The sequence below is a fragment of the Mycteria americana genome, chromosome 4, assembly GCF_035582795.1.
Source record: "Mycteria americana isolate JAX WOST 10 ecotype Jacksonville Zoo and Gardens chromosome 4, USCA_MyAme_1.0, whole genome shotgun sequence".
NCBI classification, from domain to species: domain Eukaryota; kingdom Metazoa; phylum Chordata; class Aves; order Ciconiiformes; family Ciconiidae; genus Mycteria; species Mycteria americana.
The window spans coordinates 2129290-2146245 of record NC_134368.1 but is presented as its reverse complement, the minus strand read 5'-3'; the positions used below and the strand labels follow the sequence as shown (position 1 = coordinate 2146245).

General features: G+C 47.2%; 1 protein-coding gene across 4 annotated transcripts in view; it reads left to right on the top strand.

The window, feature by feature from the left end:
* Positions 1 to 16956, top strand: part of EXOC6B (exocyst complex component 6B) — a 318042-nt gene that overhangs the window by 220886 nt on the left and 80200 nt on the right. For all 4 annotated transcript variants that reach the window (XM_075499433.1, XM_075499431.1, XM_075499435.1 and 1 more), the window contains 2 exons: positions 3864 to 4005; positions 16513 to 16586. In XM_075499433.1, the coding sequence (XP_075355548.1) occupies positions 3864 to 4005; positions 16513 to 16586 (216 nt within the window). The remainder of the gene's footprint in view (positions 1 to 3863; positions 4006 to 16512; positions 16587 to 16956) is intronic.

Sequence of the window (16956 nt, the reverse complement as noted above, 5' to 3'; positions counted from 1 at the left end):
TACCTGTATATACTTTTGTCTTTCATCTAGTAACTATGGATCTAAACTGTCAGGAATTTGTATGTTAAATCTAAGATTAAAGACCGAGTCTTTTTTAAAGCAGAATGTTTTTTAGGTGTTTAAACCTTAAGAATAATGGAAATAAAAGGCCAGCTTCTTAGCTGGCATGAGAAGATTCAGCTTCAGTGTTTTCAAAGACAGTGCACATTTGCGCCGGAAAAAAGTTTTGGGCCTAGCCAAATCCCGCGTGAAAAAGGCAGGAGGAGGAAAGGCTGAGCCAGAAGCTGCTCCTGGGCTTGTCGATGGGATCCCCTTTGCCATCTCTGCAACGAGCCGCAGTAGAAAATGCTCGCAAAGAATGTCCTGAAGTACAGCTTATGTGCTGCTTTCGCGGCAAGGACTCGGCAGAGTTGTGCTGTCAAACCCTGATGATTAAATTACTTCTTCCATCCCGTCTTCCTCGCGTTCGGCTTATTAACTTGACATTTCATCTCAATTATTTGCTCTTCTTCACGCCCTCCCGGTGTCGCTTGTCATGCGCTCTTTATTCGGGCAAGTCTGACTGGCTGGAGGAATGTGTGCAGCGGGGCAGGCGTGGTTGTTGTAGGTGTGGGTAACCCTTTAGGTACCTCCACGCGTGCCGATCTGACCCTTGCTTGGCGTGCAAGAAGGTTGCTCCTCTTAAATTTTTGTCAATGGGGCAGAAAACCTTCCCGGGCGTTTTCCTTTTGACTTCACCTGAGGGTGAGCATCTCCAAGGCTTCTCCAAGGGTTGCAACCCTCTATGCAAACTCCTGCTGATGTGCAAGAACGAGCTGCTCGTCGGGATTTTCTCATGCTCTTCCACGAAGGGTAAGGAGCCCTGTCCGCCATGCCCAGCATGGGTGGGGGTCCCAGGGCATGGCTGCAGAGCTTTGCTTTCTCATCTTCTGCTTCCATTTGGGTCTTCTGCTCAATAACACATCAAAACTACTCGGTCATAGCAAAAACTCAAGTGTCTGTTGGAAGTAATGAAGAAAAATCACAGTCGGGTAGCAGCGCGCTTCCCACCGCGGTCGGGGAGGAGGAAATGGCGCGAGCGGTGTTTTAAATAACCAAATGTGTCAGAGGGGCACAAGTAAATGATGAAAAGCAAAAAAAAAAAAAAAACCAACAAACCCGGGGCTCCGCTAAACTTTATGGTTGCCATGCTTCATCTTAATTTTAGTGAAGGTGTTTGTTTGGAGGTGAGTAATGAACGCTCCTGGAGCCTGGGAACAGCGGTGAACAGCAGAGATGAAGTACCCTGCCCCATAATGCATGGGTCTGCTCTTTTTGTTTAAATAAAAAATGATTTTTTCCCCTCCTGCTGAAGATGAATATGGCCTGGAGATCCAAAACAACTTTGCAAAGCTGGTAAGAACACTTGCCAGCACATGCATCAGACATTTGCTCATCTCTCCGTGCTGCGGTAATGAAACTTGTGATACTTAGCTTGAAACAACGCTTAAACCCCTCGCTTTAATCCCAGTTTAAATACAATTTGTAAAGTACTGGTAAAAATCGGTGAGATCTCTGAAGCCACTCCTTGTTTTCAAGAAAGCGTGTTGAAGTCTTTTGTGTGCGTTTGAAAACATAATCTCCTCCTGAAGCTGGTTTCATGGTAGCACCATTATCCAGAAATATTATCGTGGGGTTACACACGCGGGTAGCAGGATCGTTGCGTCCATGTCGGCTGTGGGTTTGTGCGAGTCTGTGCTCTTGGGCAAAGGATTTCCCCATTTTTATGGGTTTAATATATGTTACAGACCCATGCAAATCTTATCTGCTAAATCTTATCTACCCAAATCTTACCGGCCACAAATTTCGGATGGCACACAGCAATACTTGAGGGATGGGGGAAATCTTTTGAGCTTTTGGAAATGAGGGAGAAATTTGGATAAGTTGAAAGAAAATGCTCCCACCTGTTCGGTGCCCCTAAATGAGGCTTGGTTTTAGCTCACTGAGAGCGCGGCACCTGTAACCTGGGAGACTTGCTGCCGTGATGCAAAATAAATTCAGTAAGAATAAAAGAAACCTTAGCTTTATAAGCACTTTGTGCGTGAGATGGTCTGAGTTTGTTTAATGGCCTTACGGCTGCTTTAGTGTTCCTTTTGTGCTTCTGGTCAGTCAACGTGGATTTTCTGAAGCACTTGGCTAAATGCAGAGTGTGCTCCCTGCTTGCTCCTGAGCCTGGTCCTCGGCAGGACTGGGCTCCTACGAGGCAGAGCATCTGTGGCGTTCTTGGAAAGGTCTTCTCTTCCTCTGTCCCCTCGTGGCGTCTCAAGAGGATCAAGAATCTGTAGGTCTTTATGGAGGTTCTCAGTTCTTCCCGTCCGTGCTCATCAGCTTCCTTCTCTTCTGACAGTGGCTCTCCTGGTAGCGGATGCTCTTAGCCAGCTCAAGGGCACGGGTACTCAAGCTGGGTGACCCACTTACGGCCTTTCACAGGAGATGGAGCTTCCTGAGCACCCTTTCTCCTGTTCCACAGCCCATCCCTACCCCCACCATCATCCCTTTCCTTAATGCTACTCTTCTTTGAACATCGCAAGTCCTCAGAGGCATCCTAGGCTTCCTACCTGACAGCTCAATTGTCTCAATACAGGGGCTTCACTCATAATTTGCAAATCAGCTGTTTCAAATTCAACAGTTCAGAAATTTAATCATGCTAATTAAATCGTCTGTTGTGATTACTCTTCTCCTGCCTTGCATTTGTTTCTCGATCGGAAAATAGAAGGCTTAGCTGGGGTAACTCCTCTTGCTATGAACTGTTCACACGATTTATAGCTTGAGATCTCAATTGTTCCTCAAAAGTGAAACGTAACCGTGGTGCCTCAGAGAAAATATGTTAAAAATAAGTATTTACCTACAAAGAGAGTAGGTAAAAACATGATTAACTACAAAGTTCTCAATTTCCTTAATAGCGGAAACTCATAACTGGTCATGCTTTCATTATAGATATGAGAATTTCAAGGGATTTAAGTAGTTTCTCTCTGCACGGCAGCCTCAGCCGCGGCCTCCTCCCCGTAGACCCCCTGTTTAATCGCCACGAATCAGGGATGGCTCGGGAGGAGGCAAGTGTTGTAACCGCGTTCCTCGTGATGCAAGCAGGCACACGATGCATCCGGGTGCCCGAGGTCATTCCCCACCACCCAGCCCTGGGAAGCAGTCCTATCCGTGTAAACACAACCGACTTCTCCAGTCACCTCCTTGCCTTGATATTTCCTTCTTCTCAGTCCCCGTTGGCATCTGGAAGGTGCTGCACGGTGGTGGAAGTGGGCTGAAGAACATCAACGTGCTAGAGACACCGTTGTCACAACGGTGTGGACCCGGCTGTCTGTTCCCTGGCAGCCAAGGCTAAACCTTGAACTGTGAGCCTCTGCTGTTGGACAGGGATTGTGAAATTCCTGTCTTGGGACATATATAGGTGCTGGCTTAGTTGTAGGCTGGCATTTGGAGTTGTCATCGGCGCTATTTTGACCTATCAACAAGGTTACTTCAGGCAATCTTATGTAGGACGTCGAATAAAATACGGTATGTTGTCTTGCCCACCTTAGGACGTAATAACGGGAGATGCTTAGAGTTCTAAACATTCCAAGGTTTTCCTGGATTTGAGCTGCTCCCGGGCACTCTGCACCTGACAAGGTCTAACCCTGCTCGTGGCAATGGGGAGTCCTAAAAGGTGATTCCCTTGAAAGGGGGCGGTTGCAAGACTGAGCGCTACGTGAAGGTCCCATAGCAGATGGGAGACGTTAAAGAGGCTGGACTGGCAAGTCCTGGTCTAAAGAAGTTCCTCTTGCCTTTTGTGCTCGATGGCTTTAATAAGTCTCCTTTTTCTCTTGCAGGGGAAGGTGGCGCAGACGGCTTGCATGTCGGCGTGCAAACACCTCTCCACCTCGCTGATGCAGCTGCTGCTGGAAGCCGAAGTGCGGCAGCTGACGCTGGGCGCCTTGCAGCAGTTCAACCTGGACGTGGAGGAGTGCGAACGTAAGACGCAAAATCATCGTGTTTGCCGTGCCTTGCTTTGCCCGTTTGTACGTCGGGACCCAAGCCAGGGCTTTTAGCGATGCCAAGTGTTTGGGACGGGGGAACGCCCGCGGAGCTCACTGGGGCTGTCCAGGATGACGCTTGGCGATATCTTCAGGACAGAAGCAGCCCAGCAAGTTATAAGAGATCAAAGCTTTACTCTTCCTTTTTCTCTTTAACGCTACCTTGACGCTTTCCAGACCATCCCTGCTTTTTGAGATGGAGTATTTTAAAAATAGGAGGGATTAGAGCGGGTGAAACATGAGGAGGGCTGACGAAAATCAGTTTACTTATGACTGTGTCCGAAAACAATGTTCTTAAGAAGTTCTGGTCCTCTTCCGACCTCAGCTGTTTGTCTTCTCTATCTGCTGCAGAGAATTTTTTCTTAAACCGACCCCTTTTTGCAAAGTCACTGTGAGGGAAAAGAGCTGTCCTGTGACAAAATAACTACGTCTGTTCAAAGGTGTGCGTGGACCATCGCGGTGCCAGCGCCACGGCTTTGCTCTCAGCCCTGTTTATTTCAGTTCATCTAATTTACACCGGAATTAGCTCTGAAATCCTAAGGTTTCCCTCAAGTTGCTTGTTATCCTGCTCAAGAGAAGGGTTAAAAAAATATAGCACAAAACTAACAAAAGTATTTTTTTTTCTTCCTATTTTTATAATTAAGCTAAAGCAGGGTGAGCACACTTCTGCACAGGAACCTCTGTCCCTTATGAGGGGGACGGATTTATTATTGCGATTAATATTGGGGTGGCTTAGCGACCGTGGCTATGGAAAACGCAGAGCTTGATAGGGTCCATAAAGAGTTCAGGAAATCTTTGATAAAGTATTTTGGGGAAGTTGTTTTTCCAAATACCCACCTTTTTGGCTTTCTCGGTTAATGTGGAGATTGGGACGTGTCTTATTTAGAACATGATAAACCTGTTTACTGCAGAGTCTTCTGAAATGCTCTTTGGCCCGATGTGGCTCCCATTAAACCCCAGAGCAGAATAGTCCCTGGCCTCAGCGCAAATGGTATCGGAGCCTAAATAGCGGTGAGTTTGCTTTTCCTCTCTCTGATAACTCAAGGAAATCAGTTGTGTTGGTTTCCTCATCATCTGGCACTTAACGCTGTCAAAAGATATTCTTCCACCCTTTCTAAAACATTTTGCTGATCATGTTTTCGTTCAGCTGCACCCATCAATAGCGAGATGAAATTTATTTCTGAGAAAGATCACCCAGTAAGATTTTTTGGTGTTTGTAGGGAGTATATTTTAATTTTTTAATGTCCTTTTGCTGATTTCCAGCACTCGGCTGAGTAGCCTGGGAGAAGGATCCCTGTTTAATGAATCCCATCCAAAATTTGCAGCTATATCGTGTGTCGTAATGCAAGCGATGCCTTATTTTTCTTTCAGAAACACCTTCAGCCCTGAATTCTTGCTGTCTAATTTGTGTCCCATCAGCGCGTCGGGGCTGCACCGGTAGCAGCTGTGTTCCCAGTCGGTGTCCGCAGAGGGACAGGCGATGTTGCTGAGAATAATAGGAAGCATTTGTCATTAATAATAGTTTCCTTCTTTCTCTTTTGGCTGCAAACAGACTCGTAACCCTGCAGTTTTCCGCCCCATCGGTAACGTGGGTCACTAAGCAGCGTCTCTTCCCTAAAAGCCCCCGATGCTAAGTAAAACGGATGACATTTAATATCGGGTTTAAAAGCACGATTCCTTAAATTCCAATTGTTTTGCGAGACAAAACCAGGAGCACTCAGACATTCAAGAGCAGGTGACGCCAACCTGAGCAGCGGGGCAGGCGACCCGCTCCCCCCAGCCCCGGCCCGAGATGCCGTCTCGGGCAGGGGAATGGAGACGGATGCCGGTGCTGTAACCTTCCTATCCATCACTGTCAGCCCCCAGAACGGAAAACCCAGACAAAGTCTTTTTCTTCTTTTTCGGCAGCAAAAACGCATTCTCTCGTTCCTGCGGGTTTGTCTGGTGGCTTTGCTGACACCGGGGATAATTGTAGTTCTATTTTTGAGAAGCAGTGCATCAAGATTTTAGTTTTAAGAAAAGCCAGTCCTGAGAGTGAACCGACATATTCAGCAAATATGTTTCAGTTTGCAAGGGTTTTGTTTGGTTGGGGTTTTTTTATCTTTTACCTGAAAGCGCAGGTGCGAATCTCAGCATCCCTATCATACCACTTGCGTAATCGACTTTATGTCTCTGCCTCCAGCCCTCTTCCCCTCCCCAGACCCCTTACCTAGTTTAGCAGCTTTATCTTGTACTTATCATATTAAAATAGGATTTTATGGCTGTTTGGAGCACTTCCAGTGAGTTCTGTGATGTGGGAACGGGGCTTCGGAGTTTCGATCCCAGAGTTTAGTAGGCTTTTGTTTAAGCCTCTTGTGGATGCCAAAGGTATAAGCTGGTTAAGAGAGTGGTGAGGCAAATTAATGGAAGGACTTAGTCGTATATTAAGCACGGTTTGAAGGTGGTGCGGATAATTTGCTCTATATCAGAGTAGATACAATGCACGTTACAAGAAAATGTCTTTATATACACAATAGCTAACAATTGTAGAGCTGAAAAAGATGAAAGAGCTGAAAAAGGTTTGAAACGAGACACCGGTAAATTAATTCTCCAGACTTGTGGGTTCATAAAATATTTCCTGATTTATAAATAAGTTGCTATCCCATCAGCATAAAAAGGGAATGGCTGCACGAACCATTGCATCAGGCTACGGTTTGGCACCAGGCGCACGCGAGCCCGGATGGTGCTCGGGAGAAGCACGCGGTCATGGTGGGACCCCTTGCCTGCACCGTAAATTCCCCCCTCCATAGAAACGTGCTTGTTTTGCATCTTCAAAGCACTGAATATACAGTTTATTAATTTTATGACCTTCAAAAAGAAAGCTTTCGGAGGGCTGGGGAGAAGTAGTAAATTAAATAAACATTAAGAACCAAATCTTGCGTGTCTTGGTTGTATGAACAGTCCCGTAGACGTCAGCAGCATTTTTGGTGCGAAAGAGGCAAGAAAGAGTGGAGCTGAAAGGTTATAAAAATCCGATTAGGCTGGGTGTGATGTGAGAAACCTGGGAAAAATGCGAGCTGTTTTCCTGCGGCATTATCCCCCCGTGAGACCACGGTGCTGGAGCCTCCGGCTGGACAAAGCCCTCGAGGAGACGCAAGGCACCAGTCCTGCGCGTAGAGGCGGACGGCCTCTTTTTTTTCCCAGCAAAAAGCCGTTTCCCAAGGTGTGTGTTAGAGATTTGAAAGGCTTTTGATGCAGATTTACAATGATGTGTGTGCATGGATGGCACGGCTGACCTCCAGGGAAGGGCAAAAGTCGTTTTTAAAGCATTTGTTGCTGGCCAGGTATGAGTTGTAACTCTTGTTCTTGTGGCTTGGCTTTACATAGCTCTTTTTTTATGCAGGCAAGAGAGATTCTCTCACCTCCTTTTTAAACCTGAAGTGAAATAAGGCATAGAGGTTAAATGAATTGCCCAGAAAGACACAGTAGGACACGTCTCATTATGTCTCAATTTAGGAGTGAGTTCTGGCTCCAGCCCAACGAGCCAACTTGAAAAGACAAAAAAAAAAGAAAAAAAAAGTCCGGAGAGGAAAAAAAAAACCCCTAACACAAATATTTCTGTGAACCTGTAAACAGAGGAGGTGATGCTTTTTTCACCATAGGCATTTGCTTTTTAAAATGGGTTTGCTGCCTTCCAGAATACGTCTGTAACCCAAGCTTTAACAGTACCTGCAGCGCGCTTTTTGTAATTGCTACGTGCCTCCTAACCCAGTTCCCTGCTCTGCTCCTTTTGGACCTCCTGGTGCTGGTATATATATATATTCTTTTTTTCCGTATCTCCTGTACCTCGGAGGTAATGGGAATCAAATGTAACAACCCAAATTTGGAGATTGCAACCGCTCCTACAAAAGTGTTTCCCATCTACGTAACCGGTTCCAGCAGTGGTTGAGGCAGATTGTTTTTACAATACTTAGATCATAAAATAAGCAGTTCCATAATCTCTAAAGTCTTTTAACTGCTGCTTTATGAGAAATTAAAAGAGCCGTAAAAATTATATTTAAAATTTCATTAAACTCCCCATTTTCGTTCAGCCCACTCCTGGGGGCAGTCAATAAGAAACACAGATGTCTCCGCCGGTTTGAGGAATCCTCCAGCCCGACACCCGAGCGTGCCAAAATGCACCGATACGGGTCCCGGCGCAGCCGTTGGCCACCTCCTTCTTGGCTGCGTTATCTGGCTCCGAGGACTTTCTCACGTGGAAATCCTCTTATTTGTGTAAGATGCCGGCGTTTGCCCACCAGGCCGGAGGAGTCCTCTTCCTCGAGCGCGGGCTCTTTGCACCATGCGAACGGCTGCCTGACGTTCTGCCAACCTGCAGCCCATCGGGGATTAGCGTGTGCGGAGCTAGAGCTGAGCACGGCGGTTTTGAGGACAAACTCCCTGGTTTTAGGTTATTGCACTGTGCGCTTGCTGGTATCCACCCTGCCGCAAAGCACCAGCAAAAGCTCATGTTTTGGGGGAGAAGAGGGGATGTCGGAATGAACAGAGGGAAAGGTTTGAGCAGATAGCATCAGGAGAGAAATCTCCACACCACTGATGCTGATCTCTTGATGCACCTCGAATGCTGTGTTCAGTGTTGGGCCCCCCACTACAAGAGAGACCTTGAGGGGCTGGAGCGTGTGCAGAGAAGGGCAACGGAGCTGGGGAAGGGTCTGGAGCACAAGGCTGATGGGGAGCGGCTGAGGGACCTGGGGTTGTTCAGCCTGGAGAAGAGGAGGCTGAGGGGAGACCTCATCGCTCTCTGCAACTGCCTGAAAGGAGGGGGTAGAGAGGTGGGGGTCGGTCTCTTCTCCCAGGTAACAAGTGATGGGACAAGAGGAAATGGCCTCAAGTTGCGCCAGGGGAGGTTTAGACTGGATATTAGGAAAAGTTTCTTCACCCAAAGGGTTGTCAAGCACTGGAACAGGCTGCCCAGGGAAGTGGTGGAGTCCCCATCCCTGGAGGTATTTAAAAGCCGTGTAGACGTGGTGCTTAGGGACATGGTGTAGTGGTGGGCTTGGCAGTGTTAGGTTTATGGTTGAACTTGATGATCTTAAAGGTCTTTTCCAACCTAAACGATTCTGTGATTCTCTGATTCTTCAGATCCTGCAATACCTGAGAGCTTTTTATTATATTAGTGGCTCATGGCCTCAGTCAAGTGCCTCTCCATGCCACTCAGGTGTATCGTTAAAAAGAAAAGATGTGTGTTTAAAAGAATTTAAAGGTGCAGATCCTCCCGAGACATAGTGCGCATACATAGGGACATGTTACTGCAGCTGGTGGTGGTTCTGTGCTGGCTGAGTTGGTGGTAACTGTGTGTGTGTGAGCTCCTCACCCATGGTGAGAGCCAGGGAGGGGACCTTTAGTAGCCCATGATGAAGGACAAAGCTACGTCATGTGTGTCCTGGGTTGTGATGGTGTGAAAGGACCGTGGCTGTGGTTGGATGGTTGGTGGGAAGTCCTTATGCTGCAACATGGGAGTTGTAGGAGTTTGTAGGCTGGGATGACGGTGGTCGATGATGGTACATGGGTGGCAGAAGCAGCTGATGGAAGAGCAGGGAAGAAGCACGCCAGGTAGCGGGTTGGTTTGCCACCTGCCTTGCAGTGCCTGAAGGCAGTGTCCTCTAAGCCAGGGCTTTCCAACCTTTGTTTCGCAGCCAAGCCTCACTCGGAAAATCGGCCATCTGCCCCCCGTGCTGGCTCCGGCGCCTGCCGTGCCCCGGGACACTCTCTGCGGCACTGCTCCTGTACCACAGGCTGGGACTGCTGTTCCTCTGCCTCCCGCTCCTGGGAGGTCCAAGACAAAGCCTCGCAGAGATCTGCTCCACAGCTCGCTCTGGAGATGCTCTGCTCCATGGCAAGGCTGCTTTCCTTCCCCGCAGCGTGTTCAGATACTCCTTCTCTTTCAGCATCCCTGTTTTCCCTCCTGGTGACTTTTCTTGCCCAAACTGCAGCTCATCGTAGCACTCGATAACACTTTATTGTGCACGTCAGGAACAAACACAGCTCCTTCCCTTGCGTTTCCTCCCTAGGGCTCGCCTGGGGCCACGCATCGGCACCGCATCCTGGAACACTGCAACCTGGAGCGGGGCTGAGCAGCAAGAAAAAATGCAATTCTGGCAAAAGGATGCTGAGCTTCGAGAGCGTGCGGGTGTATTTAGTGTACGGGCACGTGACTGAACCGGGTCAAGGATTCTGGCAGCTTAGAAAGCTGCGACCTGTTGATTAAAGTGCCATTAGAGTCCTAGATTGTCCCAAACACGAGGTTGAGCACACTTTGCATGAGCTGCCTGCATGGATGGCTTGAAAGAACACCTTTTCATCGTGGAGCAAGCAGACGCTGATGCCCGTGCAAGCGCGTAGTTCAGCTCATCCCTGGGAACTTGCAGACCCTCTGTTTGCCCAGTGCTTTGCCCGGGCCTGCCTTGTTGCTTGCGATGCCGGCGACCTGTGCCATTCCCTTGGAGGACAAGAGGAGCGGATCACTTCCTTCCCACCTCTGTCGAAACTCAGCCCTCATTGGGAAAACAAAACTTTGCATTTTCCTGCGGTTAAAATGGAGCGGGGTGATTTGTATTGACAGCAGAGCTGTCTTCCAAGCGCTGCTGTACGTGCTTCCTGAAATGAGAAGGGTAAATTATCGGTGCGCCGAGTGACAGAGGGCACGGAAGTGGGAGCCTCTGGTCCACGGCTGTGCCACTTCCCTACGCTTAGATTTATCCTCCCTTATTTCTCCCTGAATTTGTTCCCCTGGGCATATCATTAATTTATTTAGTGCTGCCTTCGTTTTCCACAGCTGACCTTTCTTAGAGGTTGAGAAGTACTCGCAGTGGCAAAGCAAGCGATGCCTGGTGAATTAGTGCATATAAATATGCATGGAGGAGAAGCGCATGACTCCCCATCGATGAGCTATCAAAACCCTGTCCTTTTTGGGTAGATGCTATAGGGCGTATTTGGACAATGCTCTCTACTTATTAGCCCAGTACTTCAGCGGTCTTTGCAAGTCTGACTCCAGCAAATCCTGGGAGTTTGCGTGATGTCGGGAGAAATGAACTTCTCTCCAGCCATTTTACATTGCCCCTGAACTGAGGCCTCCTGCTTGCATCTGCCACCTCTAACCATCAGCTGGTTTTTGCCTTATATTCACTCTTCATCTGTTCTATAATCCATCACCTGGTCTCCTTCATTGTTTTAGCTTTAGTATTTCTCTCTCTCTTTTCCTTCTCTTTTGTCTCCTTTGTAAATCTCTTTCTAATCCCATGGTGTCATCTCAGCTTCTCCCGTCCTCGTCTCCAGCCTCTGCTGTCTGCTACAACCTTTTGGATATCCTCCATCTCCACCACCTTCCTGTGTTCTCCTTTGTTACCAGGATACCCCCTGCTATTTAGTTATCCATCCTTAAAGTCCTTTGCAACTCTAGGACGAGAAGACGCCTCTGTCCACACCTAATTTTGTTTAAGCAATTTTAAGAGCGTGCGGTTCCTCAGCTCTGTGCCCACCTTCCCTTCCCCACCCATCATGGACACACACTATTGATGCTTGTCAGCCTTTGCAGCTCGAATGAGCGCATGGTGAGATGCATACGTTCCGCTTTTCCTAGTATTAGTGTTTTAATGGAGCTGCAAACTTCACATCTGCTAAGAGACATCCATTGTACGTCTTGGGTTAAGAGTTTGGGAACCTGTATAGATCTGTAACTTGATTCTGTAGGCCTCTCCTACAGATTAGCAGGGACCAATTTTCTTGGCACGTATCTCGTACAATTTCTTCTGCAGAGCTTCCTTTTCTTCTACTTGAAAACATCCAGTGGTCCAGCAGTGAGGAGTTCCTCTCTGGGGCTGTGGATGCTCCTCAGCCCTGTCAGCAGACCATCACGGCCCCTGGAACCACTCGTTTCTATGCAATAACAGGACTCCAGGCTCATCTTTGTTCCATCAGAGGAACAAATGATGGAGAGGGGTAGAAATTTTTATTTAATCTGACCCAGTTCAGTGTGTTTTGGATAACTCCTCCCTCTCCCTGCAGCTCTCTGGAATTCCCCAGATGGGGAAGAGCTTTGATAATTTGGCCTATAATGGGGAACAGCTTCAAAGCAGGGCTGTGTGGGAATGGTGTGGGTGAAGTATAAGCTCAATATGGGAATTGGGATCTTCTCTCTGTTCCTCTTGCTTCAATTCCTCCCCGTCATTTCTCATCTGTTTTCCTTGCGAGCTTCTCCAGAGTCCATGCAGAGATTTGTTCTTCAGCTTGAGTATCCTCAAGGTGTCATTTTGGGCCTCTGGGTAAGGTGCAAGAGGTCCTGTCGCTTGGCTTTTCTAAGATAGTCTTCCAAGGGTTTGTCTAAGGAAGGTGACTTTGAGACCTACACTCTTCACTGAGGAATACTGAGATGGTTGTTTCCCCAAATACAAAATCTTGTTCATGACTGATGCAACCGCAAGCGGGTTGCCCAGGTTCCCCTCACCAGGAGCTGCTGTAACCTCAATCCTGCAGATCTGCTGTCATGAATTCTGGCGGTGTTGTGTAATTTAGAGAAAATCTTACCCTCAAAATGATGTTTTTGAGGAACGAAGTCGCCAGCTGTGTTTATTTGAACCGCACAATACGTATAAGACTCTGCCCCTGTGTGCGTAGCCGTCTACAGTACACAAAAAGAGATTCCCCCGTTCTGTATAATTAATTTACAGTGGATGTCTCTTTTCTGGTGTGCGTTTGAACTCTTTATTCTTTGTTCATTGTAAAGGGCTTAACGGTTCCTGTTCCTTGATTCTTTCATTGGTGAAATGTTTTGGAAGAGAGGTTAGAGTCCCCCTGTGACCTGCCCTGGGTGGCCCAAGCCTGTAGACCTTGCAAAGACATTACTTTTTTGGCCTGAACACAAGTCTCTCAAACCTTTAGCCTGGCTAAATGCTTTGTACAAACAGCCGCATACTGATCTGCTCTATTCTCTTGTGATTTTCTGCTCAAGGGGCTGTACTGTAGGTGGCTTGCTCTGTTTGCCACTTGCCTTGGTAGTGGAGACAGTACAATGAACGAATCCGACAGTACTGAGGCCAGCACTGTGCTTGGTTGTTCTGAGAAAATTATCCTGAAATCTGGTTGAAGAGATTAAAACCAAGAAGAACTGGCTGTGTCTTTCCTCTAAAGCTCTGTTCTCGTCTTTGTTTCTTTTTTTCTTTAAGACTTTGTTCATTCCTCCTTCAAAATAAGTTTGTGGCATTGGTATGTAAAATGTGACCTACGATTACAGAAGGTACGGCTATTTTTATAACAACCGTGGGGTGAAGCATTGCATTCATTCCTCTTCGGGCTCCTTACAGCCAAGTGCTGTAGCAGCTTGCTTCTAGCGTCTGAGCCGTATTCTTGCTCTCATTTCTTCTGTAATACAAATAATATGATCTCATACGCCATTTCACTTCTTGAATGTCAAGTGCACTGTTAATGCAGTAGAGACTCCAATCCGTTCTTTTGATGAGAATTGCTGGTCAAGGAAATGGTGCTTCAATGTGCTACCGTTGTCGGAATGTGCAGTGTTAAAGGGCAGCGTCACCCCGTAACTCTCCCAGCCTTCCTCCCACACGGTTCCTTGGGAAGAGACAGCTAAAGGTGAGCAGCTAACTAGCAACCATGTCTTGGGAGGAAATCTGTCTTGGGTTGCTCATGAGCAGATGACAGTAGTGATAAATTCACGAGTCTTGTGAAAACGTTCAAGACCCAGTCACAGGCATTTTCTCAGGAGGATTTAAAATTCATGCTTTTGGGATGATCTTAAATTTCACAACTCCATGTGTGCTTCTAAATAGATTCCTAGCAGCTGTGAAGCCCTTAAATCCAAAATAGAAATTTGCTTTCATTGCAGTCCTGTCAGGGTTTCTGTTTTCCAGTGTTTCTCCAAATATAATTAGCAACATGACGTGACCCCATCCTTGGAGGGTAGGAGGTAGCGCTTCAGCCTGTTTGTTGGGTTCCTCAGCCCAGGGACGTCTGCAACACTGAGCCGCCCGGGGCAGTTTCATCCCTCGGGAGGATGCTCAAACGCTATTTCTCGCATCTCAAAGTTTTTAACTTCTCAGGTACGTGCTTTTCCAAAGTGGGGGTGTTTTAGGATTGATGTGGCTTTGGGGATAATTTTTCCAGATGAGACAGTGGGGTGTACAGCAAATGTGTAAAGATGATTTATCCCTTGCAGATCAGAGTCAGAAAGCTTGTTAGTCCTCCCTTGCGTGTGTGTGCTGGCACAGGCAAGCGACAGTCAAATTTTATAGCAAAAGTACATTAAAATGCCTTTACAGTTAGAATTAATTAAAACAGGTTTTGAGGCTTAAATATGAACTCTCTTTGCAGCCTGAATATTGCAGCACTGGTCAATGAAACTGGCTGGAAGCCGAGCGGCTCCTATCTCTGTCCAGTCCCGTCCTGTGCAAAAGTGGGAAAGTCCATAGGCACCGCGACGGACGGTTTCTCCTGGCTTTCATTTTTGCTTTTCCTATCCAAAATCTAAAAGTGAACAGTCACGTCCATACTTTCTCTCTTTATTTTTTATTGTTCGTTTCTAGTAGTAACGTTGGATAAAAGCAATGGTTTTACAGCTGTGTTTGCTATTGTCCTGCAGCAGTTGTCACTTGAGTGATCACTGCAAAGATGAGGGATCGTTCCAATCTTAGAGCTCTTCTGGCATTTGAAAATATTAAAAAGCAAAGCTGTGGATGCCTGAAAACTGGCTGCTGTGCCCCTGGAGGTACCTGTGTCCGTAGTGAAGCATGTTCTCCATCCCAAGATTGTAATGGATGGTGGAGCAAGAAAGCTGACAAATAACCCCTCTCTGGTTTCCAGAAACAAGGCAGTTGAGGAACAGGGCTGAATCCCGATGTCTGATTCATTAGTCTGTTCTCGTTAGAGCCGTGGGGACTGCTCAGGTGACTGCGCTGGTATAGGAAGTCCTTAAAAATAGCACTGTGATGATTTGTTTTCCTTCTTCTGTGGCATTCGCTTGAAAATGAGATAACTTTTGGAAGGAGAAGCATTCGAGGAGAAGACCATCTGGCATGAAATGACTGCTTAGTGTTTAAGGACAGGACAGGCTTTGTCCTTTAGTATCTCTGTGCAGTCATGGAGACAGAAGGCAAAATCCTCCTTCCTTATTGCCCAGCCATCCTTAGTCCTCAGCTTTGTGGAGCTGCAGGAGCTGTTTTGGGGGGTTCTTGTATGGTAGAAACCAGAATAGTTGGGCGATAATGGGCCATACATAACTTAAAAATCTGTAGGTTGGTGTATATATTCCCTCCCTTCTTCCTTTCTGCCATCACGCTCGGCTGCATCTCAAGAAAACATTTCGTTCCAGCGTGCAGCATCTTCAGTGTCTGCAGGAGCAACAAAATTCAGCCGAAGGCAGAAGCTCCTTCTTGAGTCTTTCATGATGTTGAGTTGTGGCTTCACAAATTAGGTCCCCTCGGTGACGAAAAGTTGCGCGGAGAGCGGAGATAAAGCTGTTACTTCAGTAGCTAAAGAGGGTGAAACTTAAGTGAAGTTGGGCAAAATCAGCCTCAGGTGTATCTTCAGAAGACACACTCGAATACGTGCAGTCGTCGGCTTCATGAGCGCTACCAAGTAAAAGCTGTTAAATGGCATGGAAGAGCTAAGGTCCTCTAACGTGGATTCATTCGAGTCCCCCTCAGTGGTTTTAGACTTGGTTTAAATAATGGATTGGAAGAAAAATAAATGACTTAAGTATGAAATTTTGGCCAGATTACACTGGAAGGAGGTGAATGTGGCCTTGGAAATATTCTCTTTGCTTTACAAGCCAATGTTATTCAGTTGTCAGATGTCTTCATCCAACATAAATAAATATGCCACATAATGGCCGCGATTCTTCCCATTTGGGGTGACTGTACACTGGCAATAGCGCGCCGTACCAGATAATGCAAATAATCTGCTGCCGAATAATTAATGATGCGGCTGGGCATATTTTTTTGATGAATGCTTATGGAGCCTGGTGACAGGCGTGAAATTAGAAAATTCCTTCAGCGCCCTAAAATATAAATAGCTTTCGGAACTGAAAAGAGTTTCACAGCTGAAGATTTTATTGTGTTGAGAGGAAAAACTTTTCCACCCCCATCCCCCCCTTTCTTCTCGGCGAGTTGTTTGTCCATTCACAAAACAAATACTCTGAAGCCCAGTACGGCTCATGGGAATAAATTTCAGGTCGAATTAGTACAGTTTCCTTGCTGTCAGGACGGTGGAATTAATGGTGTTTTGATGACACGAATTTTGAAGGGCGAACAAAGACGCTGAAGGGAGGGAGACATGACTCCTTAGAAGCGCGGTCCTCCTCTCCCCCAGCCTCTCTTGTCTTCCCTGTCATCCGTCTGCCAATCTCCCTGTCCATGGTTAGTTAAAGGCGCTTTTTATCCTCTTTTCTTTCCCACAGAGTTTGCCAGATCCGGCCCAGTGCCTGGGTTCCAAGGGGACACGCTGCAGTTGGCCTTCATCGACTTGAGACAAGTAAGTCTTTGTGTTTTTGTTTTTTGTTTTTCTTTTAAGATGTGTGACTGAAGACCATCAGGTCTTAAGGGAAGGGAGAGGAGGGGAAACGGTGTCGGCGATTTACGCCAGAGATCTATATTTCCCCCCGCCCCCTCCTCCCTGCGCTCGAAGCCACCTCCTTATTGAGCGCTCCGGGGTCCTGGAGATGGTGGAGGTGAAAAGGGCTGGTGGTACAGGGGCGAGAAAGAAAGCCATGCCTGACCCTGGCCGATGGGGTCCATTGTGCTCCCTCTGGCTTCTGCAGACACGGCAAAAAGATAACTCGGCGACTCTCCCGGCTGACGCCAAGCAGGTGGTGCTAACAGAGAGAGCAGTGATGCAGAGACCG